This window comes from Cavia porcellus, unplaced genomic scaffold (assembly GCF_034190915.1).
Source record: "Cavia porcellus strain 051 isolate PalLab524CR breed Dunkin Hartley unplaced genomic scaffold, mCavPor4.1 scaffold_23, whole genome shotgun sequence".
In the NCBI taxonomy this organism is placed as follows: Eukaryota; Metazoa; Chordata; class Mammalia; order Rodentia; family Caviidae; genus Cavia; species Cavia porcellus.
Genome location: NW_026947506.1, coordinates 35,180,636 through 35,208,404, shown reverse-complemented (window position 1 = coordinate 35,208,404; position 27,769 = coordinate 35,180,636). Strand labels below are relative to the sequence as shown.

The following is a 27,769-nucleotide window of genomic DNA, read 5'->3' as shown; positions in this document are numbered from 1 at the left end:
AGGGCACTGTGAGTGCCGGGAGGCAGAAGGTACCATGCCTAGGCTGGCCAAAGACCCTTACCACTGGGGAGGGAACAGGCACCAGGGTCAAGGCCACGTTCTATGTGCAAACAAAGGAGAAAGACAGCTTGTTCATACAGGTTTGCTTTATTTCCACGGTCAGCCTGCTGAGAAGACCTGCCACTCCCAAAGGCAGGCGCAGGCAAGTGCTTCCTGGACAGCTGTTGGGTGGCTCCCAGTTGGTCTTCAGGATGCACCTGACACAGCCTACACAGAGCCAGTCCTCCAACACAGTAACCAACCACTCAGCTGCAGCATCCCTGTAAACACCACTACAGCAGGACAGTACCTACAGGAGCACTGCAGCCGGAGTCCAGGCGCAATCGTTGCGGTGGTGACATCCAAACAGGAAAAAGTCAAAGCAGTGCCCCAAAACTGCCCCCTGTGGATGGACACCAGGGGCTAAAGGCACAAAATCATGTCGAGATGGAAGGATCCCAGGTGTGCTCACAGTGGAGTGAAAGAAAGCACAGGTAAAAACCCAGGAGCTGTGCGGGCTTTCTGCAGGAGAGCCTTGGCGCCAGGGCCTGGCACAGTGACCTGAAACATGAATCACTGGTTACTTTACATCCTGCTGCGAAGAGGACCCACAGCAGCAGCACCCGCCTGAGAGCAGGCACGACAGCCGTGGCACTACAAGGCCAGGAGAGTGGGAGAGCTGCTTCAGTCTCAAGGACCACAGTGACCTCCGGTGTGCAGCCAGCCTCGAGTCCACAACTATTCGGCCCAGAGAGACCAGGCAGTATCTGAGCATTTCCGGCCACATGGCTGAGCCCTCTCTATCCCAGAGGGCCCTCGGAGCCCTGGATGTCCCTGCTGTGCTTCCACCTCAGAACTGACTGGCATCAGCCAACACAGGCAGTCACCGCTGTTGTGCCCACTCTCCTTCCTGGAAGGTGTCTCAAGGCTGTCCCCTGGCAAAGCTCCGTGGAGCCAGCCACGCCTGCCATTGCCTCTGCCCTGGCACTTCACACCAATCACCAAGGTCTCCCTGGCCACAGCTCCTCCTTAACCTCAGGCACCTGCATATCTACCAATGCTACCTCCTGACACCCAGGAGGGGCTCTGCACACCCTCGAACATCCCACACACCAGACTGTACCAGCCCTGCAGCCCTGGAGCTGGCCTCTCGATCTTACACAGGTATCTGTTACTTGGTGGCCCAGTGAGGCAGCGAGAAACCCCAGTTCACAGGTGCTCCCTTGGGGCGAGGGAGTTTGTTTCTCACCACAGTGCTCTGGTCATTCCTGGTTCCCAAGGGGAATGATCTCCTCTGTGACAAAGAACTCGATGGTCTCCTCCTCCCAGTCATCCACATTGCTGTCCAGTTCATCTGTGTCCACTCCTGAGAAGTGAGAGAGAAGGCTGACTCTCGGGTGGATCCTCACCAACAGGGCCCAGTGGGATGGGTAGCAGGCTTTGTGCCCAGCACTGGCACACAGCAGAGGGCACCGCTCCTCTCTGCACAGCCTTAGAACCTGCCAGTTACCTCCTCTCAGCTCTAAACGCTCATTCTTCTGCTCCATGTAGCGCTCCTGGGCCATCTTCCGGTATTTCCGGAAGTCTTCCATCATGGTTCTCCTCCTTTCCACCAGTTCCTATGGACAAAGTGCAGAGGCGTTACAGAACACAACTCCCATCAGCAAGCTCTCAATGCAGAGAAGAACGTCCTTCTGCAAGGATCCACACCTAATCAGTGGATAACCCAACAATGCATCCAAACAGGGATACTCAGACCTGGGGGTGGTGGTGCACACCTATAATCTCAACACTTTGGGAGACTGAGGCAGGAGGAATAAAAGCTCAAGCCCAACCTGGGCAATTTAGTATGACTATGCAAAAATAAATAAATAAATACAAAATATGGCTGGGGAAATGCAGTTCAGTGCAAAGGTCCTAGGTCCCATCTCTAATACCACAAAGCAAAAATAAAATAAAATAAAAAATAGAAAAAGACGCTCAGGGTGGAACTGTGTGCGGGATACACTTGTTCCCATGTTCCTCCTCGACATAACATCCCACCACCACCACTTATGTAACTGAGAAGATAACGCCAACAGATAGAGCCAGTCAGGCCATCTGTTCCAGGACCAGGACTGGTCTCCAGTTGCCCCTGCTGGTCCACCCCACAGACAGGGAACATGCTGGTGGTGAGGAGCAGAACTCTCCTCGCTGCCCAACACTGGCCTGCCTGTGTCATGCCCCGGACAGCAGCTGCCTTCAGCTGCCCTCTCAGCCCCCACAATCAGGCTCACCTTTGAGGCTTTGGACTGGCTCAAACGGTCCTTCTGCTCAAAGATCTTCGAGTATTTCTTCAGATCCTTTTTAATTTGCTGAATCAAAGACAAGTCACTCAGATTAACACTCAGAACAAGAACTACAAACACAACTTTCAGAGTCTCTGTCCTCAGTGATCAGAAGATCTCTGAATGCAGTCCTGTTGTCCCTTGTTTCTGAGTTCACTCCATGGAGCAGCAACTCTGTCCTGGGCTTCACACTCACTTCTTCACTTTAGCCAGGTACCACTGGCCTACTCCCCAAGAGCCATGTCTGCATGAGTCCCCAAGGCTGTGTTCCAGCCCCAATCCATGCAGTCCTTCCAGGCACAACCTCTGGGTCATCCTGACTACCCTGAAGCTCCTCTTCCCCACTTGCCCACCTTGCATTGCCAGGAGTACTAAAAATGTCTCACTTCTATTCCCCAGTCACCACCACCACAGTGGCTTCCACACCGCGAGCCTGAAGAGGAGCTCACACCTTTATCTGTTCCTGGCTGAGAAGTGTCGGAGGCCGAGGTCTCCACAGCAGCTGACAGAAGCGGTCCTTGTTATTCTTTTGCAGGAGGCGTCCCTGGAATGTCCACAGCCAGTAGGCATTGTCCACCTACAAAATAGCAGGGGGAACCCTGAGCTGCTCTATCAGGTCACATGAGACTAACATCCTAGAGCCTCGGCTGGCAACACAGCAGCCACTGCATCTGCCAAAGGATTCCCTGGGCGTTTGAGAGACAGCAGGGAACAACCCGGGCAACTTATTGAGACCCTGTCTCAAAGTAAAAAATTAAAGATGTAGTTCAATGCAAAGGCTCTGGGTTCAATCCCCAGTAACACAAAAATGAACCCCCTCAAAAAACAAACAAACAAATCAAAAAACCAGCCAATACCCACCCCCCAGCAAAAATAAATACACAAAAAAACAAGCAAGAAAGCAAGAGAAAAATAACCCTATTCAAGACACTATTCCCAGGGTATCTACAAAGTGGGTGTTCCTAAAAACTCATTGTCTTCACTAAACAATTACTCTATGTGATCTCACAGGTACTAGCTGCATGAACTTGAACTGTCAACATCTCCTTCCCCGCACTCTCTGAAACACCAACCGCTGCTCTTTGGAAGTCAGAAACAGGAATGCTGACATACTCTGACAAGCTAGACAGGCGCAGGAAGGAAAGGCCTGTGCTCCTTCCCTGAGGGTCCTGCACACCACCACCAGCCCATAAGGCCAGTCTGATGCAGCCATGGCTACTTGGGTCTTTCACCTTACCTTATGGCTCCACCAGGACACAGAGGTGACCACATAGCGTCCAGTGGGGTCCCATTCAACATCAGAGGCCATGTAGTGCTCTGCGATGTTCATGACAGTGCAGTCTGAGGTGTCAACGAATGCCAGGGCCCCATTCATGCTGTGGAGATAGCATACAGTTAAACCTCCCACATTTCCATAAAGACCAGTGTCCCAAAACAGACCAAGGAGCAGGCTGTGGGCTGATAGCACCCAACCTTCTGCCACAGCTGCAGAGTTTATACAGAACAATCATAGTGACATTCTCGGAAGGAGGGTGTGACACAGGGAACTCATATACAAACAGGGCACATAAGGCTCCATGCATTGTGATCATTGAAGAAGTGTTATGGGAGGCTGGCCAGCCCTCCAAAACTATAGCAGTGAGTTTGCAACAGAACAGAGAACTCAGAGGCAGTGTCATATGGCTCCACTTTAAGCTAGAACAACAGAAGGAGAGAGACATTAAGCTCTCATCTTTATACCAATCACAGCAGTAATGACAGTCACCCAGCTGTCTAGTTAAATGCCTGCCCTGGTAGAAGACTCAGAGTTTTCCAAGAGGACGGCCAGCAAGATCTTTTCTAAGTGCAGGGGAACATCTGTAAGAGCTTTCAAAATTCCTCACCCAACTCTCAGCCCTGTGATGGATACACAATGGAAAGACAATGTCCCATTCTCCCCAACAGAGCCTCAAGGAATCAGAGCCCTGCTGAGACCCAGCAGAGCCTGGCCAGCACGTGGCTGCAGCTGGCAGAGACGCTGGGACTCACCTCCTCAGACCAGCTAGCACAACGAACTGCCCTTGGGGACTCCAAAAGATGGTGTTTGCCTGCTGCTTATCGAACATTTCTGGAAGGAAAAAAAAGTGCTTGTGAGTCTGTGCCACAGCCAAGATGCAAAGTTCCCTAGGGATGGTCTGGTAAAAACAGACTTACAGCTGGGACCCGCTGACTCATTAACCTGACCAGTTACCTCTGAAAACTACTTCAGAAGGCCTAGCATTTAGGTACAGTTTAGGTCATGAGCCACACTTAAAAGAGGAATAAAAGGGAGCACAAGGGTCCTTTAAAGCTAGAGTACTTTCTTAAAAAACTTCCCAAGCCAAGTGAACAAAGGGCCCATCATCCACAGTTAAATGTCGTACTTATCATGCCTAGAAGTCCATGCTGCCTATCAGCTAATCCGGGACATGATCCCAACAAGAGCATGGGCTCCTCTAGAGACTCCCAATACCTTTTTTCAATTTTAAGGTCACAGAAACTAAGTTTATCATCTTTCTACACATGCTCATTCTCACAATTAAGGATAGTTCCTGCCTGAACTGCATCCCCCACACTACCCATGACTGCATGTCAGGCTGTTAATAATAAGCTATGGTGAATTCCTCTTTAGCTTCAGGAGACTCCAAGGACAGATGTGAGGAGGGAAAGAAGATGCAGTGGAGGAACATTACCCTGTGGGCATTACACCCACTCCAACAAGCAACTGGACAGTGACAAAAACATTCTTTCAGTAGGTCATGTTCCTGACACACATTACAGGATGCAGATGACACAAAACTGACAACCAGCCTTAATAAAGGCACGTGACACACAAAACTCAGAAGGGAGAGGGCACCTTTCTCTGCATATATTTTGTAACTTCATATGAGATGCCTTCTGTTTATAACTGCCTTTTTTTTGAGATAGTGTCTCATTGTGTACTCTAAGATGGCTTTAAACTTGTGGCAAACCTCTTGCTTAAGCCTCTTGGGTGCTCACGTTACTGGCATGTGCCACCACACCTGGCTTTGGAACAGCCTTTTATCTTTTTTTTTTGGTACCGGGGATCGAATTCATGACTGCACGCTTGTAAGGCAGGCACTGAGCTAAATCCCTGGTCCCTGCCTTTATCTTTATATCCAAAAGAATACTACAACCAAGTCTGTGATGCACAGCCCACTGTTCCTGCTAAGCTGCAGCAGAGTGAAAACTTAAATTTATGCAAGTATCTCGGGAAGAGTGATTCCCAGGACACCTGAATCCCTCTTGGGTACTCTGTGGCCCAGGAGTGAAGAAGCACAGCCTGAGACACCCTGATAGATCCCCATGGATGAGAAACACTGGTGAAGCAGCCACTGCTTGCTCAATCCCTTAGCACTTGCTGAGACCGTGTGTGCCCTGATCCTTGCAGAGCAGTGAGGGCACAGTGGACAGAGCGAGAGGCAGCTATCCTCAGGGCCACCACACAAGTGAGAATGACAAGGCCCTCTCAGGGGAGAACAGTGGGGTGATCCAGCACCCTAAGGCAGAAACAACCCTTCGAAATGGCCTGGCCACTTGCCCTGGGACAGGGGGACTAACCCAGGCAAGAAGGAGCCATGTCTACAAGTTGACTCTTGTGCCCAAGGGCAGATCTACTGTCACTCAGAACAGTGGTCAAGGACTGAGCTGAAGGCTTGGACGGCTCAAAACCTGCACCATGACCAACGTCTCCCTCAGGCAGCCACACACCCATCACCAGGCACAGTGTCACCTGAACCCACAGCCAAGCATTTACAGTGAGTGTCCTCAGGTAAGTCACTCTCTCCTCCTGGGCAGTAGCCACATCCAACCATTCACCCTGACGTGGCAGAGGCAGAGTCCCCCAGATTCACCAACCACTTACTGATGAGCTCGATCTTCCCATTGTTCTTGACATGGTAGAAGGAGACAGATATCCGTGGTGCCTCTCCATGGAGCACAGCAAACTTACTACCATTGGGTTCCCATGCGAAGGCTATGATGGTTTCTGAGATCAAAAAAATGCCCCTTGTGAACATCTGTGAAAATATCTTCATCAGTTAAGATGCTCACTACTAAGAATAAATGATATTCATTAGTCAACCAAAGGGAAAAAAATTCAAATTCTAAAAATCACTGCAAGGACCACAGAGCAAGTGACAGCAAGAAGAGGCGCACATTTCCTAAGTTCAAAAGCAGGGGATTTAACCTTTGTGAGATATCTTGTGTGAAACCTTCCCTGATTCCCAGAGACTACTGCTTTCCCATGCATCACACACACCGTGGACAAGCTGACATCTGGTGTGGCTCAGGGACATCATCTCTTATATTCAGCCTGTGTTAGCACAGGAAGACTATAGCCTCTTCCACCCTGACACATGGCTACGAGGCATACCTTCTCATCTCTGAACTTCTTTTTTCAGTCACAAAACAAAATCCAAAGTAAAGACACATGCTGATGCCCAACTAAAGGCAGAAACACAGCACTGAGTAGCTTGCATTAGACAGGCAAGGCAAGGAAAGTAAGCTTTGAGAAACATAATTAATGTTTCTTTTGTTAAAAAAAAAAAAAGGGCTGGGCATGATGGCATACACTGGAAATCCTAGCCCTCTGGAAGGCTGAGGCAGGAATTGGGACAAGTTTCAGGTCAGTCTGGGCAACTTCCTGAAATGCTGTCTCGAAATGAAAGGCACTGAGGATGTGGTCAGTGGAAGAAAGCACTTTCCTAGAAAGCATAAAGCCCCGGGGTCAAGCCAAGAGGCCCTAAAAAGACTAAACCAAACCAAAAAAAAAAAAAAAAAAAAAAACAAAAACACCTCTGCTAGCCCAAAAACATGTTTAACATGTAAGTGGGGACTTTCAATCAGCAACTGGAAAACAAGGACCCCAACTGGAAAGTGCAAGAGCAAAACTAGGACTCCAACATGTGCTCCAACTCAGAGAGGCAAAGAGCCTTAAAGCACCTGCTCAATCAGTTCACAGCAACGGTGCGGAAGCTAAGCGTGAAGCAGCGCAGAAGGTCCAGCTGGCTACCAGACTACTAAAACTTACCTTTCATTTCAACCACATCGACAGGCACCTGTTTCTCTCGCATGCGGAAGATCTCAAAATTTGTGACCACACCCTGTTTATTAAAAAACAAAAACAAAGATGTAGTTGACATTCTGGGGATTCTTAAAAGCATGAAGATTTAAAGAACCTAACAATAAGGTAAAGATTAAACTCATGTGCCCAACAAACACACGACACCTGAAATGATCGTAGTCGTACCCTCATGAGAAAGCGGTTCCTAAAGCTAAGGAGAATGAAGAGGCACGGCTGTATTAGGCTTTGGCCATGGTCACTCTACCCAGAGGTCCTACATGCACACAAGAGCTCCCAGATACATACTGCAGCACACCAACCCAATTCCCCAGTGCCTTAGGCAGTTGTCAATGGCACCAAATGAATTAGATATAATGGAACCTCCGGCTCTGGAATCTAAGGCAGCACCTGGGCCAATGAGAAGGGCACAACTGCCAGTGTATGAGCAGATGAACATAACACTGCCCATCAGCAACAAAAAGAAACACAACACAAACGCACATATGAACTGTAAGGACACAAGTGAAAGAAGCCAGATACAAAGGGCCACAGACTGATGCCATCAACATGCAAAGTCCAGAGGGAAAATTCAGAGTTAGAAGGGTGAAGAGGGGAATGAGGGGCAGCTAGGGAGTTTTTTTTTGGGGGGGGGGGGAGGGGGAGTGACGGCAATGTGTGTGTGTGTGTGTGAAACAAAAATGTTCTGGAATTAGTAGTACCCACTGAATTACTTTAATAGTATGTGAATCAAATTAGCAAGTTCAATGCAGGAAGAAGAAAATCTCCATTAGAAGAAAAATCTAGGCAATTACAATGGTGCCTCTGTTCATGAACTTCTTTCCTAATTCTGGTCACAGAATTGTTTAATCAGAATTGTGGAAAGAATTAAGTTTGTGAACAGAGGCACCACTGTACTGATAAACAATAAATGATGAAAACAAATAAATCTGGTGCAGTACATGTAAAGAACGCTATTCTAGGTATTTAAAAAGAGAGGAAGGTGTCTGGAGATATTATAGCTCAGTTCAAAGGCTCTGGCTTCCATTCCATTGTTAAGAGGGAGGAGTGGGAGAGGGTAAAGCTCAGAGATTTTTCACTCAGAAAAGCAGCTATCCTCCTCAACTAGAATATGCCAAGACCTCTCAATCTGATCAGCTAACTGCTTTCAACACCAGGAGGGTCTGAAAATAATCCACAAACTTTAACAATAAAAAATACCCATTAATAGCTTCCAAGCAAAATAGTTAGTTTACAATCAACTTGAAAAACAAACAAAAACTTGTTTCCTTGGCATCCACTTACCTGTGTGCCTTTTGGAGTCCTGTCTACTTTAACACACAGGTAATCTCCGTTTTTCTGCCAGTGCAGCTTGCAGTCCACCACGTTGAAGAGATTCCTTACTCGGATCTCCTGTCTGCTGGGAAGCTGCATCAGGGTCACTCTGGCTGGAATATCTTTGTCTTCTGGCACCCAAAAGGCTATTATGTTACCACCAGGAGACCAAGAAAAGTCTCTGCAGGGCAAAGAAATAAAATGTCACCCAAAGACTGAATAAAAGTGAACAGCGGGGAAGAAGAGCAAAACTCATTTATTGTATAAATGCCCCATGTGGGCACCCTGACTCCGAAGCAGAGAGCTGACCACACAAGAGCCCTGTTCCTGGCAGTCTGCCTGCAGTTCAGCTGTCCTCATGACTCTGGGGCACAATCCCATCGTTTTAACAGTGAGGCAGTAGAGATAGATGTTATTAACTCTGCCCATTGTGCCATGGCAGAATGACCCAACTCTGAGTCACCACATACTCCTGCTACAAGATAAATTTTAGGCTGATGAGTCAGGTGCAATGATTCATGCCTGTAACCCCAGCACTCAGGAGGTAGGAGGACCACCTCAAGTTTGAGGCCAGCCTGAACTACAGAGAAATCATGTCTCAAAAAATTTTAGGCGAGGGTGTGGTGGCTCACACCTGTAATCCCAGCACTCGGGAGGCTGAGGCAGGATGATGGTTGGCTATAAAGTGAGCTCAAGGCCTGCATGAACTGCATAGAGAGACCCTGTCTCAAAACTACAAACAAAAAACCAAAAATTTAGGGTAATGGATCTAGTTGTATTACACAAAGATAAATTAAGAAGCTGGGGAAAACAAGTGCACCATCCTCGGGTTTACCCCAACAAGTGCTGCTTCTTTCTGGCTGCCTAACAGCTGAGTGGTAAAAGAGGGATAGCAAGTCAAACCACTGCAGGGGGTCAAGCATGTGCATCCCCAATATACACATGCTGAAATGCTAACCACCAAGACAATGGCATTAGAGGCAGCCTGTGGGAGATACGGAGCAGCCCACCTCTGAGGAACTCCTCACCAGATAAAGTCTGTGGGTGCCAAACCTCAGACTTCCAGCCCCTACATGGAGAGGAAGACATTTTGCTGTATGAAGCCACCTAGACTGTGGTGTTGTGTTACAGCACCCAGACACAATCAGACAATGATAGAAACACTCACTTACTTTATTCCAGAGATCTTCAAACTCTTCTTGTCCAAAAGACCCATTGACTGTGCAAAAGAAAGAAGAATATAGTTGAGTGCACAGTGCAAATGCTTCAATTGCACATATTTTAAGAAAAAATCTGCAGCACTGGGGACTGAACTCAGGGTTGCTCTAGCAATGAATTACATCCCAAACCCTTTACTTTGATGCAGTCATGCTAAGCTACCCAGGCTGCCCTCAAATTTGTAATCTTCATGCCTCAGCCTCCAGAGTAACTGGGATTACATACGTGTACCACCATACCCACTTATAATGATATAAATGGTTTTTAACATGTTAATGCTGCAAGTTTGCCTAGGGAACAACAGAAGTACCCAGGCTGACAGATGACCTGGAAGACAATCAATCCCAGCAGTAAAATGTATTCCTCTCAAGGATTTTATGAATCCCCAACCCTATATAATTCCTGCAGCAGCCATGGCAGGGCAGGCATGATTCAGCTGAATCCCACACTGAGGGCCAGAGCAGTGCAGGAAGCACACTCTGGCCTGCACACTCTAAGCTGCATTTCCTCTTCACTGCACCTCAAATCAAAGAGCAGTGCTACCTTCTCTAGCACACATACTGCTGGTTATGAGTGATGGACAGACTAGTTTGTCAGATCACTAAAATCACTCACAGGAGTTTCATAGATGCTAAGGGTGTCCATTGTCATTCTTGCAAAAAATTTACCATCATGGCTCCACCTAAGAAGAAGAAAAGAAGTTCCAGGAAACAACAATGAAAAAAGAAAAGGTACAAAGAGTCCACTGCTGTGGTCTACTTACTTGAAAATAGGCCAGTGTGCTGAGCTCTCACAGTGAAAACCTCTCTTCTTGTGCCCAGTAAGGATGTCCCAGATGACTATAGCCTGAGGGTCATCCTGAGTGTCCATCAGGGGGCTAAAGGTCACCAGGTATCTGTAAGACAGGGGCCCACTCAGCATAACCACATAACTCTAAATCTTGTATGTATAATATTCGTTTGTTTTATGCATGCCTAAGATTAACTTATAAAGTAAACAAGATAGGAAATCAATGATAAAGTTGAACAATTCTAACAATGTACTATAATAAAAGTTAAGTGAAGCCAGGCATGGTGGTGCATGCCTGTAACCCCAGCACTCAGGAGGCTGAGGCAGGAGGATTGCTATAAGTTCAAGGCCAACCTGGGCTACCTAGTGAGTTCAAAGCCAGCTTGAGCTACACAGCATGACTCTCTTCATTATGTGAATGTGGTCTCTCTCTTAAAAGAGGCAAGACATAAAGCAATGTTCTTGTGCTGTGGCTGATGGAAGGCGCTGAAACCTTAGAATGTGAAGTGGGATGGGGGAACTGTGACACTCCCAAAAGGCTTAGGGGAAAATGCTTACAGGGTGTTAAACAGAAGAAATAACAACAAACCCAATAAAATATTACATGGAGAATCTCAACAAAGAAAGTATACAGGATTGTTCTCGAAGTTTTCTTTTTTTTTTTGGTACCAGGGATTGAACTCAGACTACGCACTTGCAAGGCAGGCACTTATGCTGCTGAGCTAAATCCCCGGCCTCTCGAATTTTTCTATTAAATTTGAAATTAATCATAAAACAGAAGTGTTTAAAAATCATCTGCAGAAAACTGGCACGAGGCAGGAATAAAGAACACATCCACGTAATTGCTTCTCCAACAGCTCACCTCTCACAAGGCGAGAAGTCGATGAGCTGAACCCCCTGGTGGCTGAACCTCTGGATCTGTTTGAATTTCTCTCCTCCCCAAAGAGCAATGCCTCGCTGATGGAAGGTGGCCAGGTAGGTGCCCTTGGGAGACCAACGCACATATGTCTCTGTCCACCTCTGTGGAAAAGGAAGGTCAGCATTACCACAACAAAAAAGTCAGACACAGAGACCCTTCCTCTTCTACCGTGAATCTACTTTTCACATCTCAGAACTTATTTCAAAGCTGCATGTTGGGAGCTGCAGCCCCGAGCCCGGTCGCCTCACTTGGCGGACGTGAGGCCTGTAGTAAAGAGTGAGGCCTGAGGTAGATTACCCCTCCCATCGAATATGCTAGTTTCCTGCTTACCGCGTAAACAACCCGCTCAACAATATAGTCTGCCTGGCAACTGATGATGTTAGCCAATCAGCTTGCCTTGCTTACTTTAACATGATTGGACACTGTACCCGTATATATACTGGTGCCACCCCTGGGAGGAAGTAGAAGCCAGGTAGAAGCCCGAAAGTAGAAGCCCAGAAGGAGCTGCGGAGAGCGGACCGATAGAGGCTTTGGGGCAGACTAAAGCACAAGAGGAGCCGCGGAGAGCGGACCAAAGGAGGCTTCAGCTGGGAGAACCTAGGGCAGGCTGTACGGAGAAGAAAAATAAAAAAAAAAGGTTGTCCACTACCAGACTGTGTCGTGTGTCCTTCCTGCCGGCCGGGAGCGGACATCGACATTTGGAGGCCCGCCCGGGGACTGATCACCCCCGAGACGTGACAGTGGACAACGCTCCAGTACAGAGCTGCGAGACAGGTGAGTTGGGGATAAGCCTGGGCTCTGGGTGGCGCGCACCTACAGGGCTTTTAGACTCCCCTCAGGCTCACGCGTAAGTGGCGGATTCCTTGGGCCTCACGCGGTGAGTAACATATTAAAAAATGGGAAACATGCTAGGTAGCGGCACTAAGAGCGAGGGTGGTTGTGGAGAAAGCTCTCAAGAGCTTACAAAAGTATGCAGGGTATCTGAGCAGGCCCAGTCAGGGAGCTCCCGAGAGGGGTCCGTCAAGGGGAACAAGGATGCTAAGGAGGAGGACGGGGCTCTAGCCTCGGAGTCGTCTGACTCCGAGGACGAGGGAAAGTTAAATGGCAAGGAGGCCAAAGAGACTAGCTGTCAGGAGCCTAAGTCGCTCCATAAGGAGTCGGGTCTGCGGAAGAGTAGAGAGCTCCTGAGTGCGCCCCGACGCGAGAGGGAGGCAAAGCCTTCCGCCCCACCTCGGGGGCCGTTTCCGGAGGCGATTCCTCGCCACGAGGCGGCCGCCTGGGAGCCCCCCCCCCTTTCGTCAGAACAGGAAGTGATGCACGGGCCCCCATTTTCCGCCCAATCACGGCCGCTGTCTTATGCTCCGCCGCCGGCGGATCGGTATTTTCACAGGTGGCTTTGGCAGGGGAGACGCTTGTTTCATGAGGTACATCCACCACCTGGGATGGATAGTGACCCCTACGAGATATTTCCTGTACAAGTAGCTATGGGCCAGGGACGCAATGTATGGGAGCCTTTTGAGATAAAGCAGATTAGAGAACTTAAAAATACAGTTACAACCTTTGGGCCGACTGCGCCTTACACCATTGCCATGCTGGAGAATCTGTCTTCTGGGCCCCTCACCCCCGCGGACTGGATTCAGCTGGCGGGGGCGTGTCTGCCCTCGGGTGGTTACCTGGATTGGCGAGCCTGGTATGCAGAGTCCTCTGCAGAGCAGGCTGAGAAAAACGCCAATCGGGGAGACCGGGGGTGGAACAAAAAAATGCTTGTGGGAGAGGGTCGGCGCGCTGATGGTCAGACTCGGTTCCCCGGCGCTCTCTGGCGGGGAGGAGATAGAGAGCCATCCGCTCCGCCCTGGAGCTCTTTTCTAAAAGCGGCTCCCCGCCGAGAGGCCGCCACAGGAAACCCTCCCTTCCCTCAGCCGGCACAGGAAGTGACGCCCCGTTTCACTCTGTCGCGACCGCAGTCTTATGACGTCGCGCCGCTGGGCAGACGGTATTTTCATGGGCGGCTACTCTGCCGAGCAGGCTGAAAAAAACGCCGGTCGAGGAAAAAGGGGGCTGGGGATTTAGCTCAGCGGCATAAGCGCCTGCCTTGCAAGCAGACAGTTGTTAGTTCGATCCCTGGTACCAATAAAAAAAAAAAAAAAAAAAAAAAAAAAAAAAAAAAAAAACGAAAAAGATAAAAATAAAAAATAAAAAACAAAAAGGGGGAGTAAACCCTCGAGGTTTGATCCCTGGTGATGTTTGGCAGATGGACATCACACATATACAGGAGTTTGGGACTCTTAAATATGTTCATGTTTCCACAGACACCTGTTCTCACGTCATATTTACAACAGCAGAAACAGGTGAAAAAGTGTCTAATGTGATCAATCATTGCCTGGCGGCTTGGGCCGCATGGGGCAAACCAAAGATATTAAAAACTGATAATGGACCAGCCTATATAGACAAAGCTTTCAATGAGTTCTGCAAAATGATGGAGGTTCAATTAAAACATGGTATCCCATACAATCCCCAAGGTCAAGGAATCATTGAGAGGGCTCATAGAAGCCTCAAAGAAATTTTACAAAAACAAAAAGGGGGAGTAGGCCAAGGCCTGGCCCCAAAGGCACGATTATCCATGGCACTATTCACACACAATTTTTTAAATTTAAATAATGATAATCGCTCCCCAGCTGTGGAGCACTGCAACCCTTCCCCCAACCATAAAGGGTGGGTGAAGTGGAAAGATGTCCTGACAGGACAATGGATGGGCCCGGATCCAGTGGTCAGCTGGAACCGAGGCGCGGTTTGTGTTTTCCCACAGGAACTGGGACGAGAACCACTGTGGATACCGGAGAGACTGACACGGGCAACAAAGCCCTCGACTGAAGATCAGACCTGCCCTACTGGAGATCCATCACAGACCAACCAACAAGATGAATAGAAATAGCGGTAGCCCGAAATGGACAAAAAGATCCTCAGGCATATGCATGGCTTGCTCGATTGGCCCACGACCGAGTCTAGATATGGCGGGCATCCTTCATTCTCCTCCATAAGGTGACAATACACAGCAGGGTAGATGAGTCAATGACGGGTAAGAGCGTGCCTCCCCAGCACGACTCGACCTAAGCCAGGCCCTACCCCATCCTGCACGTAAGCCGCTGAACTGTTAGATGCTGCCCAGGTCTAAATTTCTCTCCAAGGGGATTTCTTTACGGAGAGGAAATGAGTGCAAGCTTGTGTGCATCCAGGTTCCGTCCAGTTTGTGCCTGGCCCTAGAAAAAGGACGAGGGCCTCAGGGCCTTGGCAGACCATGGGACGGCCGACCAGGGTCTAAGCCAAGGACCTACGGTGGGCCTACGCATAGGGCATAAGCCTCTGCACCCAGTCCAGGAAGGGCTACGATGCGCACATTCATAAAAAATAAAAAAGGGGGAGATGTTGGGAGCTGCAGCCCCGAGCCCGGTCGCCTCACTTGGCGGACGTGAGGCCTGTAGTAAAGAGTGAGGCCTGAGGTAGATTACCCCTCCCATCGAATATGCTAGTTTCCTGCTTACCGCGTAAACAACCCGCTCAACAATATAGTCTGCCTGGCAACTGATGATGTTAGCCAATCAGCTTGCCTTGCTTACTTTAACATGATTGGACACTGTACCCGTATATATACTGGTGCCACCCCTGGGAGGAAGTAGAAGCCAGGTAGAAGCCCGAAAGTAGAAGCCCAGAAGGAGCTGCGGAGAGCGGACCGATAGAGGCTTCGGGGCAGACTAAAGCACAAGAGGAGCCGCGGAGAGCGGACCAAAGGAGGCTTCAGCTGGGAGAACCCAGGGCAGGCTGTACGGAGAAGAAAAATAAAAAAAAAAGGTTGTCCACTACCAGACTGTGTCGTGTGTCCTTCCTGCCGGCCGGGAGCGGACATCGACAGCTGCACAAGGAATAAAGAAATAAAAGTTGTTCTCAGAAAGTAACCTCAGACGGAAACACTCTTATTGCTCTTTTACTAGCTTCTCAAATAGTTTTTCTCTCTTAAAGAAACAGAGAAGAGGTCAGTGCAACAAACACATACCGCTCTTTCTTCAATTGAGACAGGATCCTTCACATCATTCCAGAATATGGAAGTCCGGTCTCCACTCTCAAAAATCACACTGTATTGATCTCTACATTCTGTCTCTTCGAGCCAGTAACGTAAATTTCCCTAAAAAACCCCACGAAAACCCAAAAGCAAGAGATTTAGTAACACTTCATCAATGTTAATCCAAGAAAACTCACCCATAGCTACTCCTTTCAGAGGACAAATTTGGCAAGTATCTTTTTACTCCTAGCCACTCATGATCTCAAGATACCCAGCACTTCTGTTAGCTTAGATATAGATGGCACACACTTACCAGGTCTTTGAAAGGCTGTTTTTCTGGAATATCCCATTCGTCACTGATCATCATGTACCTGAAGGAGAGAGGACAAGTCCTAAGCAGTACCAATTGGTGACCATTTGGTGGTGACAGGGAGGGTACAATGTCAACAATCAGTGGTGCACACCCAGGCAACCCGGTTCCCCCTTTCCCTGCCCACAAGGGGACAGATAGAGGGACAGACAGAGGAGTGCTCAGCTGGTCTAAGTAATGGTGAGATGTCTGCTGGCCAGGAACACAGGGCACACAAGAAAGCACTACTCTTGTCTGACACTCTGAAAAGCCACCAACACCCATTGAGAGGCACATTCTTGAAGTCAAGTGTGAACTCACTTGTCAAAATCGGTCAAGAGGTTGACTCGGAACGTGTGCTGCTTGTCAAGCTTATAGCCATCAGCATTTTTCACAGCGTCCACAGCGTGGGCAGGAGATGCATATTCCAGGAAGATATACCTGAAGAAAGAAAGCAGGCAACATACACACATGCAGGCTGTCAGTTCAGGCAGGTCACACTACGTACACCAGAGACCTCACCCTGTAATGTACCTTACTACCCCGGCCCTGAGGCAATCAAATTGAATCATACCACAATCCACAGGCTGAGCAGCTTCTCAAACATGAATGCATCCTAACTGTGAGAGCCAGTGTAATCTCAGTCACAATTTAGAGGTTAACAAAAATGTGTGATTTTTTTTTTTTTTTTTTTGTGTGATAGCACTGGGGATGAAACCCAGGCACACAGGGCCTCTGCACTGAGTTACAACTTCAATCTTTTTTTATTGTTGAGACAGTAAGTATCTCACCAAGTTGCTTTAGCCTGGGCTTGTACTTATGATCCCCCTGCCTCAGTCTCTCAAGATAGCTAGGATTAAAAGGTTCTACCACCACATTTGTCTGAAAACATGTGTTAATCTGACTGAAGTTAGACTCATGATATTTATGTAAGTCAAAACTTAGCAACTTGTACACTTTAAACTATGCAAGTTTTTTGGCTATCAAGTACCTCATGGGGACTTTTAAAAGTAGCACATTATTAGTTAAGCATGGTGGTACACAATGGTAGTCCCAACACTTGAGAGGCTGAGGCAGAAGGATTGCCATGAGTTTGAGGCAGCCTGAGCTAGGTAGTGAGCTTATAGCCAGTCTGAACATATAGCCAGACCCCGCTTCAAAAAAAAAAAAAAAAAAAAAAAGAATTTGAGTTGAAGGTGTACGCAGCTCTGTGGCAGAGCATTTGCCTATCGTGCAGGACACTTGAGTTAAATCCCGAGCCACCAAAAAGCCACCAAACAAAATTGAATATTATCATTCTCATGTTCCCATGACGCCAACTCTGTGATCTCAAGAAGTCTCTGATGGTACTGGGAAGCAGCAAACCAGCTTCCATCAACTGCCAGCAATAGCTGCTCTGACCTGCGCTGCACTGGCCAGGGCATAAAGGGCATACACTGCACATGGCTCAACAATCTTGCTCTTAAATATGACAAAGAAGCTCTCACACTTGCACATGAACATGATGGATACAAGACTGCTTAGATGTCTACCAACAAGAAAATGAACACCTCACAGATAACAGAATACCAACAGCATGCACAATGGATCAAAGAAGGCTGGGGTTGTAGCTCAATGGTAGTGTGCTTGGCCAAGCATGTGCGAAGCATAGGTTTGATCCCTAGCACTGCAAACAAATAAACAAAAAATAGAATGAAAAAAAAAAAAAGAATGAAGAAGCTGGCCATGGTGGTACATGTCATTAATCCCAACACTCTAGCCTGCAAACTCAGTGAGACCCTGTCTAAAAATTTAAAAATTTTTAAAAAGGGTTGGGGATGTAGCTCAGGATGAAAGCCCTGGGTTTAAGCTATAGTACCACCAAAAAAAAAAAAAAAAAAAAAAAAAAAGCAGAATGAAATTTATCGATGTGCAAGATCTAATTTGTAAGAAAAAAGGCAAACTTCAGGTAACATATCTACATCACAATTTTTGGGGGGGACTAGGAATCGAACTCATGACCTCATGCTTGCCAGGGAGATACTTATTCCCAGCCCTTCTACAACCCCAATTTTAAAAGACACACTGCTACATTTTGCCAAGTAGTGAGAGTTGCTAATTAACTGGCAACATGACACTTTCACTTAAACTGTAGGATGCACTTCAATTTCAGAGATGTGGGAAGCCGCCTATGATGGCGCCCATTTCCTGCTTCCGGGTTCTTCCCGGCCTGAACAAGCCCGCCAAATTGTCATATCTGCCCAGTTACCCGTGACGCTAGCCTATCAGCTTGTTAGGCGCGCTTCTCTGTGGTTGGATACTGCTTCCCCTTATAAGAGGTTGTTCCTGCCCCCAACGGGCGGAAGAGGAATCAACGTTGAGGGTGGCGGACCTTGTTAGGTCCGGTTCGCTGTACGTAATAAAGTTTGAGAGCTGATCCTGCTCGAGTTTGGCCTCCTGTCTTCCGCGGCTCCGGTCATCTGGTGGCCCCCGTACGGGGAAAAAAAGACTCAGCGACGTGCCTCTTCGGCCCGGAGGTGCGATTGCTGTCGCCTGCGGTACGACGGAGGACCTGGCCCAATAACAACGGAAGGCCGCGAGCGCCTCTTCTCTTCACCCTGATCAGCTACGTGAGATACAGCGGTTCCCGGGACAGGTGAGTACTGGGTCACCTGGGTTGGGTGGACGCACCTAACAGATTTTGAGTGCCACACGAGTGGACGCTGGGTTTTTTTTTTCTTTCTTTTCTTTTCCCTTTGCATCTGTTTTGCTTTCGCTTCGCTAATATAGCCCGACAGGCTTTTGAGCTCGATCGGAATGCTCAGAGGAGCCCGGAGCCACTGCCGATTGTGGGTCTCCGGAGGACCCTCAGGGCTCTAATTCTGATTCGGATTCGGAAGGCTCAGAAGAGGAGGTCGTCTTTGCTAAGCATGACCCTCCTACACCGTTAAAAGAGGAACTTAGGGCTCGGAAAGATAACACCACCCTGCCCGAGCTACTCTGCCTTACGGGAGGAGCTTAAGCCCTTCCGCCCTTTGGCAAGTTCGCGACCCACGATCGCCCCTTTCAGGGCGCCAGGCCCCACTGCACCGCTGTGGCCGGAAGAGGAGTTGCTCCCTGGGCTGCCACCACAACCTATGGCACCGCCCTGGTTACACCGCTTCTCAGGTTATGTTTGCTTCGGCAGAACCTGGAGAAAGGGCCACCCATGCTATTAATCATTGTCTTGCAGCCTGGGCTGCTTGGGGAAAGCCCAATATATTAAAAACAGACAATGGTCCTGCTTACACCAGCAAAACTTTTGTACCCTCAAGGACAAGGCATCATTAAACGGGCACATCGGACACTCAAGGGTGTCTTACAAAAGCAAAAAGAGGGGATAGGCCACGGCCTAATGCCCAAAGGGAGAATATCATTGGCACTCTTTACCATAATCATTCCCCTGCCATGGAACATAGCAATCCGTCCCCAACCGACAAAGGGCTGGTTAGATGGAAAGATGTCCTTACAGGACAATGGATGGGCCCGGATCCAGTGATTAGCTGGACCCGAGGTGCGGTTTGTGTCTTCCCACAGGAACCAGGCTGCGAACCGCTGTGGGTCCCGGAAAGATTGATGCGAGCAGTAAACTCCCCACCAGTTCCTGATAAAGCACAGGAGGATAAGCCCGCGGACACAAGTCAACTCGACCCTTCTGGGACTGACGCTCAGCGCCCGAGACCATCTACAAACTAAAATGTCTGGTTTGGAGTTTTTTCTATTCTGTGGGTTCCTATTAATCACCCCTGTGATATGCTCAGATTCCACAGAACCACCACAATATCTTTGGGGTCCTTGGCACCACCCGCCTACATTGGCACCTTTTTCGGTGGCCTCGCCCGCCTCACCCAGGGTTTACACCATCAATCAAACAGTCCTTGATTATGACCCACCCGCTTAACTCCAGTCGACCCTCCATTTCTCTTCCTTCTGTCCCACGATTACCTCTTTTTGGATCCTAATTGCCATGGCCATCCTAGTGGGGCTTGTTGTTATTAAATGCTTGTTAGATCGCCTCATACAAGCTCAGCAGCAGGTTAAGATCACAGCCATGGCAGCCATGCAAATGGCAGCAGGTGGCCCATCAGGCCAGCAGGCCGCCGCATATCTCCTTCACATTGCAGAACATCAGCTATAAGAGCTGAGTGGGCAAGCCAATGACGGGTAAGACGGGAAAAGCCCTCCCGGTCAACCTAAGACAGGCTCCACTCAGATATACATGGCCTATAAGGCCAGGGGTCCCTCCTGGAGTCAAATTATTGGCATTGAGATGCGAAACCAAGGGTACTGCAGTGCCATCCGCCCCAAAGGTTGGGGGGAAGGCAGGAATGAATGTCTATATGCATCCAGGTTCGGTTCACAAAAGCCTGGCCCTGCGAAAAAATGAACCACTCACCTTGAGCATGGTCCTGGCGCAAGGATATGCACAAAACAGGGTGATGCACAGCAGGGTATAGACCTCTACATTCTCTCATGCCTCGGCCTACAAGGTAGGCCCACTCCTAGGTGTCTAACAGCAACAAGGTCATAGACACCTTGGAGGGACCCACAGACCATCCTATTTTAATAAATAAAAAAGGGGGAGATGTGGGAAGCCGCCTATGATGGCGCCCATTTCCTGCTTCCGGGTTCTTCCCGGCCTGAACAAGCCCGCCAAATTGTCATATCTGCCCAGTTACCCGTGACGCTAGCCTATCAGCTTGTTAGGCGCGCTTCTCTGTGATTGGATACTGCTTCCCCTTATAAGAGGTTGTTCCTGCCCCCAACGGGCGGAAGAGGAATCAACGTTGAGGGTGGCGGACCTTGTTAGGTCCGGTTCGCTGTACGTAATAAAGTTTGAGAGCTGATCCTGCTCGAGTTTGGCCTCCTGTCTTCCGCGGCTCCGGTCACAGAGATGTTTAAATGTGGAGAAAAATGGTCAAAACAAAATTTTATGTGCAAAATTTTCTTAAAATTCTGCCAGCTTCCAAAGGTTACCTAAGGTTTTACCCAAGACATACCTAATTTGTCAGTTAATGTTCTGAGGGCAAAATTAAGAATCAAATCCTGATTCTTTACAAGTTTTCAGCCAGCTCACACAGTAACTCAAGAGCTGTCCTGTGTCCCCAGTACTGGGGAACCAGGACCCAAATCTCAGCTTCTACAACCTTCTGGGCTGGCACTTGAATCAACCTTACCCCGTAAAGCATGGGTGTACAACAGGTTTCCACAAAGGATAACCATTACCAGCACACAAATGCTACTTCAGAAACGAGACAGCAAACTCACCCTTTTGTCTTTCCATCTTCCTCTGGATAATAATCATTTGTGATTTTGCCAAACTTGGAAAAGATCTTGTGAATGACATTTTTGAGTTTCTCAAGTCGATCAGGTCCCACTTGAGGAACATTGTCCACTACAATCACTGAATCAATTCCATCTGCTTCCTGAGGCCGATCTTTGAGTATATCACCAAGCAGTTCTGTACAGGTGAGAGAATTGCCAAAAATGATCTTTAAAATACAAACAAACCAAGAAACAGCCAGGTGTAATAGCATGCACCTGTAACCCCAGCAGTTGTGAAGTGGAGGCAGAAGTACTACTGCAAGTTCCAGGCCAGCCTGGGCTACATAAGGACATTAAGTCCAGCCTGATCTACACAGTGTGGCTGATTGAAGCCTTTCCCCCCAAAAAACAAACCACTAAGAATCACACTCAGGTGTACTGAACAAACTTCCAGGTAGCAAAATATGAACTGTCTAATCTGCTTTCATTGTGACTAAAAGAACTCATGAATTAAATGTTATAGCTTGTCTGTAACTCCAGGACTCCGGAATTTCAAACCCAACCTGAGCCACTTAGCAAGTCATATCATTAGCATATCAAAACACATCAAGGAAGTCCCCAAATTACTAGGTGTTGTAGATAAGAAAGCAAATATGTACTTCCTACTGTATATCAAGGTAAGAACACTAAACTAGGAGACTTCAGCACATCCTTATAATTCCAGCAATTTGGGAGGTGTAAGCACAAGAATCATGAATTCAAGGCAAGCCTAGCCAACTACAGAATTAACTAAATAAGCTAGAATATATAAACTTCTATGCATGTAATTGATAGCATTTTCTCTTTTTCTTAGTGATACACAAAATAATGAGGCATCTTCTCTGCTGTGATGGCACATGCCTTTAATTCTAGCACTCAGGAAACTGAGGCAAGAGGATCACTGTGAATTCAAGGCCAATGTGGGCTACACAGTGAGTTCTAGGCAACCTGAACTATAGAGGAAGACTCTGAAAAACAAACAAAGAACAAAAAAGAGATGTATCTTGCAAATGATGGTGTCTTTAACTTAATGAAATGCCAGATAGGGAAGCAAAAAAGCACTGGATGATGGCAGACATTAAGTATAGAAATGCTTAGGATGGTGCTTGGAAGACACAGTGTGTTTATTTTCCATGTGTTTCATATGTTAATTTATATACCTAAAGGTTCAAAATGTGCTACATTCATGCCACCTGCTTTTAAAGCCCAAAACTTTAATATTCAAAGTTCTTAAAATAAAACAGCTGGCTAGAATATGAGAAACAGAAGGTTCATGTTATAAAGAAAAACAGGAGAGTAAGTAACCCAACAGGTCAGTGACTCAAAGGCACTCTGTTGCTGCTCTGTGTGAGGCTGGTATCAGGCCCAAGCCTTGGGACCAAGAAGCTCCTCGGGCATCACTAAATAAAACGCCTGACCACCTGCTGGTGGAGGCGCCTGACCACCTGCTGGTGGAGGTGGCCACAAGGGCAGCAAGTGAGACCCCAATGAAATGAAGCAAATCTCCATCTCCTCAGTATGGTTCTGTACACATCCTAAACCTGGGTAGCTTGCCTACAAATCTGTAAATTAGAGTACCTAGAAAAGTAAGGCATCTTTTATAGCCACCATTAAAGTGCACTCACCAGGTGAAACCACATCAGTAAACACAGCCAAAATGATTACTAGTTAATTTTTGAATAGCCAAGAAAAATGGTTGCAACATGAATTTCTTGTTCTGGGAGCTAATTATCACTCTGATTTTTTATAATACTCCAGAATTTCAACATATTAAGTGATATATCACAAAACACTTCAGTTTGTTCTAAAAAGTTAAAAAGTCATGAGTTCCATCCCCAGTACATGGGTGGGTGGGGGGGAGTGGCCAAGCATGGTAGCTCAAACCTCTAATTTCAGCAATTGGCAGTCCAAAGAGGATCTTGTAAATCTGAGACCAGCCTGAACTACATGGTGAGATCTTGACTCATCATATCAAGTGTGAAAGCTGTGAATAATTAACTGTCAAGAGGCAATGTTATTGGGGCTGGAGATGTAGCTCAGCGGCATAAGTGCCTGCCTTGCAAGCAGGCAGTCGTGAGTTCGATCCCGGTACCGATAAAAAGGAAAAAGACAAAAAAGAAAAAAAAAAAGAGGCAATGTTATGTCTTTTGGCAGAGTGAGGTTTATTTCATTTTATGTTGGGTTTGTTTTCTCCCTGTTTCTAGTATTAAAATTTAAAAACAAAACAAAAAACCAAAAAGTTAAAAACTGAATTCTCTCCACTCCTTTATGCAATCTTTTCATTACTGTTGTTTGTGTTTTTATCTGTAACAAAAACTTAAAACGTTTTTTCAACTTGGGTATTGTGGAGCACATCTGAAATTCAAGCTACTGGGGAGGCTGAGACAGAAAAACTACAAAACAGGCCAGTCTGGGCAAAACAGCAAGACCCATCTCAAAAAAAGGAAAAAAGGGGTGGTTCCATAGCTTAATAGTAAAGTGCTGGACTAGCAGGCCTACTTAGTTCAAGACATGGAAGAGGGGCAGCACATCTGTTCAAAAGGGGTAAATAGTTTCAAGTAATAAGCTGTCATAAACCATTTTGAATTAATTTCAACACTTCATGAATAGTTACCTTAAAAACTGCCACTGGGCTATGGATATAGCTCAGTGAGTATTTAGCATGTGCAAGGTCCTGGGTTCTCCCCAGCAACTTTTCCTCTCCCAAGTAACAGCCACTTGAATACTAAAGGTGCTTAAATTGAGATCAGACAAAAAGGAAAAAGCAAGGAATGTGGCAGGTCAAAATCACAGCAGTGCCAGAAATTCCTTATATGATGCTGGAGTGAAACCTCTGGGATACTTTTACAAGGTGCTCAGCAAAAATGGCCTATTAAACTTCATCTGAAACTTACACAAGTTTATACCATAAAAAGCTCAGCTTCTATACAAATTATAAACTCCATCCCAGAAGTTCAGAGTGTCTACTTAGTCTTAAAACAAAAACCTGCCCTTAGCTAAAAGGGAACAAAGTAACTATACAATGTGAGACCCATTTGCTATCAGGTACTCCTGGCTCTTGGACTCCCAATCTGGCTCCAGAAAAGAATTTTCAAAACTAAATAGGAAAAATGTAGACATAAACTACTTAGATAAAGAAAACATTTGAAATTAAAAGTTTTGATCACATATTTGTCTAGCCAAACAAAAGGAGCATCTGAAATACTGAACAGAATGAAAGACAAAGATTAAGGTGTGATTGTGGGAGAGAACAAACTCTTGTGGGAGAGGCAAGACAAACTCCACACTGCTTTTCTTAAAACCCAGTCCATTTTGGAGAGGGATGAAGATCCTCTCTTACCTTCCCCAGGCCCCACTGATCCTACAAGGGCACACCTCAACCAGGAGAGTACTAGTTCTTCAGGTCGAGGTAGCTTTCCCTCAAGCTAACAATACACACATCAGGACCCCTCTGGCACCTAGAAGTCACAATGACTTCAACCAGCCTGGGCATCCCTGCAATCAGGGTACCATTCCCTGGCTATCAAACTCCAAATTCTGGAGTTTGATAAATAATCTTAGTGAGTATTTAGCATGTGCAAGGCCCTGGGTCCTCCCCAGCAACTTTTCCTCTCCCAAGCTAACAGCCATTTGAATATTAAAGGTGCTTACATTGAGATCAGACAAAAAGGAAAAAGCAAGGTCAAAATCATAGCAGTGCCAGAAATCCTTTATATGATGCATTATCATCTGTGAATCAGATGGGCTCAAACAACCTGAACTGAAAAACCTGAACAGGGGATAGCAAAAAAAAAAACCAACAAAATAAAACAAAACATCTATAATCTCAACTAACACTCAAGGTTGAGGTGGAAGAATCCAGTTCAAGCCCATCCTGGGCCAAATAGTGACTTCAAAGCCAACCAGAACTACACAGCAAAATCCTGTCTCCAACAAAAAACAACACAACCTAGAGCTGGGAGTGGCAGCACATCCCAGTAATCTCAGCACCCAACAGGCTAAGGCAGATCTGAGGGCAGGTCACTAACCTGGGCTACATAGTGAATTCAAGGTCAGCTTGAACTATGAAGCAAGAATTTGTTTCAAAAAACTGAAAAAATGATCTTCAAATTACAGGGATCCTTCATTACATCCATATTTTTTTGCTACTATGAATCGAACTCAAAACCTTATGCTTGCCAGGCAGGTGCATGTGCTCCTGAGCTATATCCTTGGCCCCACACCTATCTTAAAACAACAGTTTTTGTTCGTTTTTTGGAGACACGGTTTCATTATGTAATCCAGGCTGGCCTTTAACTCATGGCACTCCTCTTGCCTCAGCTTCTGGAGTGCTGGGATTACAGGCACTATGGCAGAGGTAACCACACTCAGGAAAACTTAGTAGTATCTTAAAACGTAAGAAAAACTGGTATGTTGAAGACACAACTGCTCTGGGCAGGAGACTAATGTGAATTCCCAGCAACCTGCCCCACTTGAAGGGAAGGATGCACTTTTGCAAGAGTGACAGGCACAGACTAAAAGCTCTTAAAGTCTCAAAGTATATGTTTTTTTAAAAAAATTTCTCATGCTAAAATGTCTCTTATAAAATAAAAAATATTGAAAGTAACTAGTGACCCCCTAAAAATGTTAAATTAACAATTTTATTGGATCTTTAGACTTGATGTATCTCCACCTCCTTCAACAGTGGAGTCTTTTTCACTTTGGTATTAAGTTAGTTGACATATACAAGAACTGCATGATGCAATTCCAGCTCGGAGAATTAAAATAGCTGGAAAAAAAACAACCTGTCATCAGAAGTCATTTCAGCAAGGACACTCCCAGGCAGCGAGCAGAAATAATGCCCGTAAAGCCACAGTTACAAAAAAAGCCAAGTAAGTTGCAGAACCAACGATGCTAAAACCAGAAAAAGTAATCTACCAACAAAAGTAAGGAACTAACACTAATGGTTGAGGCAAGAGAGAATCCCTACAAACCTATAAGGATAAAAACCGAGAAGCAGATGGGATTTGACAGGTTCTGCCCTACTAAGACATTTCTGTGGGGCGGGGATGCAAAGGCAACTGACTCGGCACAACCTGCCAAGAGGTCTGACTGGTCAGCTCCGCTGAACTTGGCCTGGAAGGCAGAGGTCTTGCCTAGTTATGCTCCCAGCTGCTCCTCATGCACACTGGGCCACCGTGGAACCCACTTTGGTCCCTACTCCTCTCCAAATGTGCGGATATGCTGCAGATCACTGGCTCCCAGTGATCTCTTCTGGATCCCTCTCTGAAGAGAAGAAAACACGACCCGTGTACTTGCAGCACCGCCCCACGCGAGAACGCCAGCTGCAGACAGAGGTTCCTCCACCTCACGGCCACTCTCGCACCTCTTACCTTCGTCGCTCACGTCATCCACAAAGTCCTCGGGGTCGCTGAAAGAGGGTTCTTCCGCCTCGCCGTTCTCCACCGGGCGCTGCGCGGCCTCGGCTGCACTGCCCTCGGGCCCGGCCGCCTCCTCGGCGCACTGCTCGCGGGCCTGCTCTCCTGGGGACTCAGACTCGGACTGAGGCACCAGCTCCTCGGTAGGCGGCGGCGGGGGCGATGCAGCCAGGCCAGGGATTGCCTCCTCAGTCGGCTCGGGACTCACCTCAGGCTCCGGCCCAGCTGCCGTCGCCTCTTCCTCAGCTTCCTCGCTCCGTGCCACCTCAGGCGCGCCAGGTCTAGCCGACACCTCCTCAGGTGGAGGCTGACCGGCCAGCTGATGCCGGGCGCGCCCTGCCCGCTCCTCGGCCGCCTCGGGCGCCGCCACGTTCTCCGCGTCCTGCATGAACCGGAGACAGTCTTCGCGCGGCTCTGCGACGCGTTTCCCGCAGATTGCCCAGCGCCGGCTAGCACCTAGCCACGTGCGTGCGCCGTGAGGGCTGTACCAACTGCGGCGCGGGGATTAAACCAAACCCCGCCTGTCCCAAATCACCAAAGGAACTCCAGTGCGCAGAAAAGTGTTTGCCACTAATTCTAACGATGCTTTTGTGTGAATGGAGAGCTCAGTTTTCTACCAACAAACTTGCTCTCTGCAGCCATTACTCACGGGGGAACTATTATTACCCCGTTTCTGACAGCAGATGGTTCCGTCCAACATGGTAGCTACACCCTTCCTTCTCCCATCGGGCCATTCGGTAGAGGACAGGACTGTTGAAGGCGCTGACAGATTCCAGCAATCATTTAAAAATAGGAATTCGCATGAAGATATGCTGTAACCAAAAAATCCGTACCATGAAAACTTCAAGTTCAAAAAACTTTCCTACTTGGGCTATTTTAATCTATAGCCAGACAGCCCA

At 47.5% G+C, this 27,769-nt stretch overlaps 1 protein-coding gene and 1 long non-coding RNA gene across 2 annotated transcripts; one reads left to right on the top strand and one right to left on the bottom strand.

Moving 5' to 3' along the window:
• Positions 1–128: 128 nt before the first annotated feature.
• On the bottom strand, positions 129–27,343 carry LOC100730358 (eukaryotic translation initiation factor 3 subunit B-like). Its single transcript, XM_003470046.5, has 19 exons — positions 26,826–27,343; positions 21,418–21,610; positions 16,453–16,572; positions 16,096–16,153; positions 15,777–15,905; positions 11,672–11,829; positions 10,784–10,915; positions 10,636–10,702; positions 9,975–10,021; positions 8,773–8,983; positions 7,438–7,510; positions 6,271–6,393; positions 4,395–4,473; positions 3,604–3,742; positions 2,818–2,943; positions 2,316–2,393; positions 1,550–1,658; positions 1,289–1,405; positions 129–600 (listed from the first exon to the last, which is right to left on the bottom strand). The coding sequence occupies exons 1-18, from the start codon at positions 27,256–27,258 to the stop codon at positions 1,302–1,304; spliced, it is 2,379 nt and encodes a 792-aa protein (XP_003470094.1). The 5' UTR covers positions 27,259–27,343; the 3' UTR covers positions 129–600; positions 1,289–1,301.
• Positions 11,945–14,774, top strand: LOC134472485 (uncharacterized). Its single transcript, XR_010042330.1, has 2 exons — positions 11,945–12,502; positions 14,535–14,774. It is a non-coding gene; the product is annotated as an uncharacterized LOC134472485 (long non-coding RNA).
• Positions 27,344–27,769: the final 426 nt, after the last annotated feature.

Excerpts from the sequence above, each read along its gene's own strand:
- LOC100730358 (XM_003470046.5), bottom strand. The coding sequence starts at position 27,258 with ATGCAGGACGCGGAGAACGTGGCGGCGCCCGAGGCGGCCGAGGAGCGG. Across the intron at positions 11,830-15,776 it reads TCTCAATTGAAGAAAGAGCG|AGGTGGACAGAGACATATGT; the intron begins GTATGTGTTTGT and ends CCTTTTCCACAG. Across the intron at positions 3,743-4,394 it reads GTGCTAGCTGGTCTGAGGAG|CATGAATGGGGCCCTGGCAT; the intron begins GTGAGTCCCAGC and ends CTATCTCCACAG.